Consider the following 1,014-nt stretch of genomic DNA (forward strand, 5'->3'; position numbering starts at 1 on the left):
TATATATATACAAGATAGTATGTATATACAAAAATTGTTCACCAATCAAAGTGATATAATAGGTATGTACTATTGGTGCTCAGTTTAGTTTACTATAAAACTCTGGTTTGAACTGCAACTGAAGAAAAGTGGTGCTAAAAATACCTATCAAAGGAGGCAAGAAGTGGTTTATCATTGAATGGGTAGATATATATCAAAACAGATAATGAATATGCAAAACATTGGCATCATTCTATAGCATTTAATTTATAATATGAACATAGTAAATACGTATCTATTATAACTATGTTCATGTTATAAATTAAATGTTCTAGAATGATGCCTCATGTTTTGTTTGTTCCTTATCTGTTTTAATGTATGTATGTATATGAATATATAAAGAACATTATTATTCATGAGATAATGATGTTAGTGGCCACACACGTAAAACTGTATAGGCAAAATTAATAGATATATATAAAAATATGTATAAAATCAGGGCACTAAGAAGCACTTGCTGAGCTAAAAATAGGAGTCATAAACACCCAGAAGCTACGAGAACTGACACTAGTGTGTATATATATATATACATGGAATTTACATGGGTTGTACTATATAAGCAAAGAGAGGGATGTTAGTTAAAGATAGATGGAGACATAGAAAAAAAAGTGGGAGAGAGGAAGAGAACGAGAGATAAATAATGAGAGGGAATCTTCACTTACACCCCGATTTCTGCACAGTTTGAATGTGCATCGGAAGCAATGGCTGTATCTATGAATGTTCCAGTAAGATCGGGACACGGGTCTGTTGGGGTTTCATCTCCATTTGCATTCTTTAATCCAAAGTAGACAGTGACAGCAACAACAGCTGCCAACACCAAAACGCCCACCAATACGAGGGTTGGAATAACATATTTCTTGGACAGCATTCTGTAAAAGAGAAACAGGATAGCATTTAGAAATTTCAGCATAAACACTTATACACACACATATGCATATATATATATATATATATATATATATATATATATATATA

The 1,014-nt window shown here is 31.8% G+C and overlaps 1 protein-coding gene across 1 annotated transcript in view; it reads right to left on the reverse strand.

Moving 5' to 3' along the window:
- LOC106880787 (scoloptoxin SSD14) overlaps positions 1-1,014 on the reverse strand; it is an 83,882-nt gene that overhangs the window by 13,575 nt on the left and 69,293 nt on the right. Inside the window, exon 3 of the mRNA XM_052976654.1 lies at positions 702-908. Within this exon, the coding sequence (XP_052832614.1) occupies positions 702-908 (207 nt within the window). The remainder of the gene's footprint in view (positions 1-701; positions 909-1,014) is intronic.

The sequence above is a fragment of the Octopus bimaculoides genome, chromosome 25 (genome assembly GCF_001194135.2).
Source record: "Octopus bimaculoides isolate UCB-OBI-ISO-001 chromosome 25, ASM119413v2, whole genome shotgun sequence".
In the NCBI taxonomy this organism is placed as follows: Eukaryota; Metazoa; Mollusca; class Cephalopoda; order Octopoda; family Octopodidae; genus Octopus; species Octopus bimaculoides.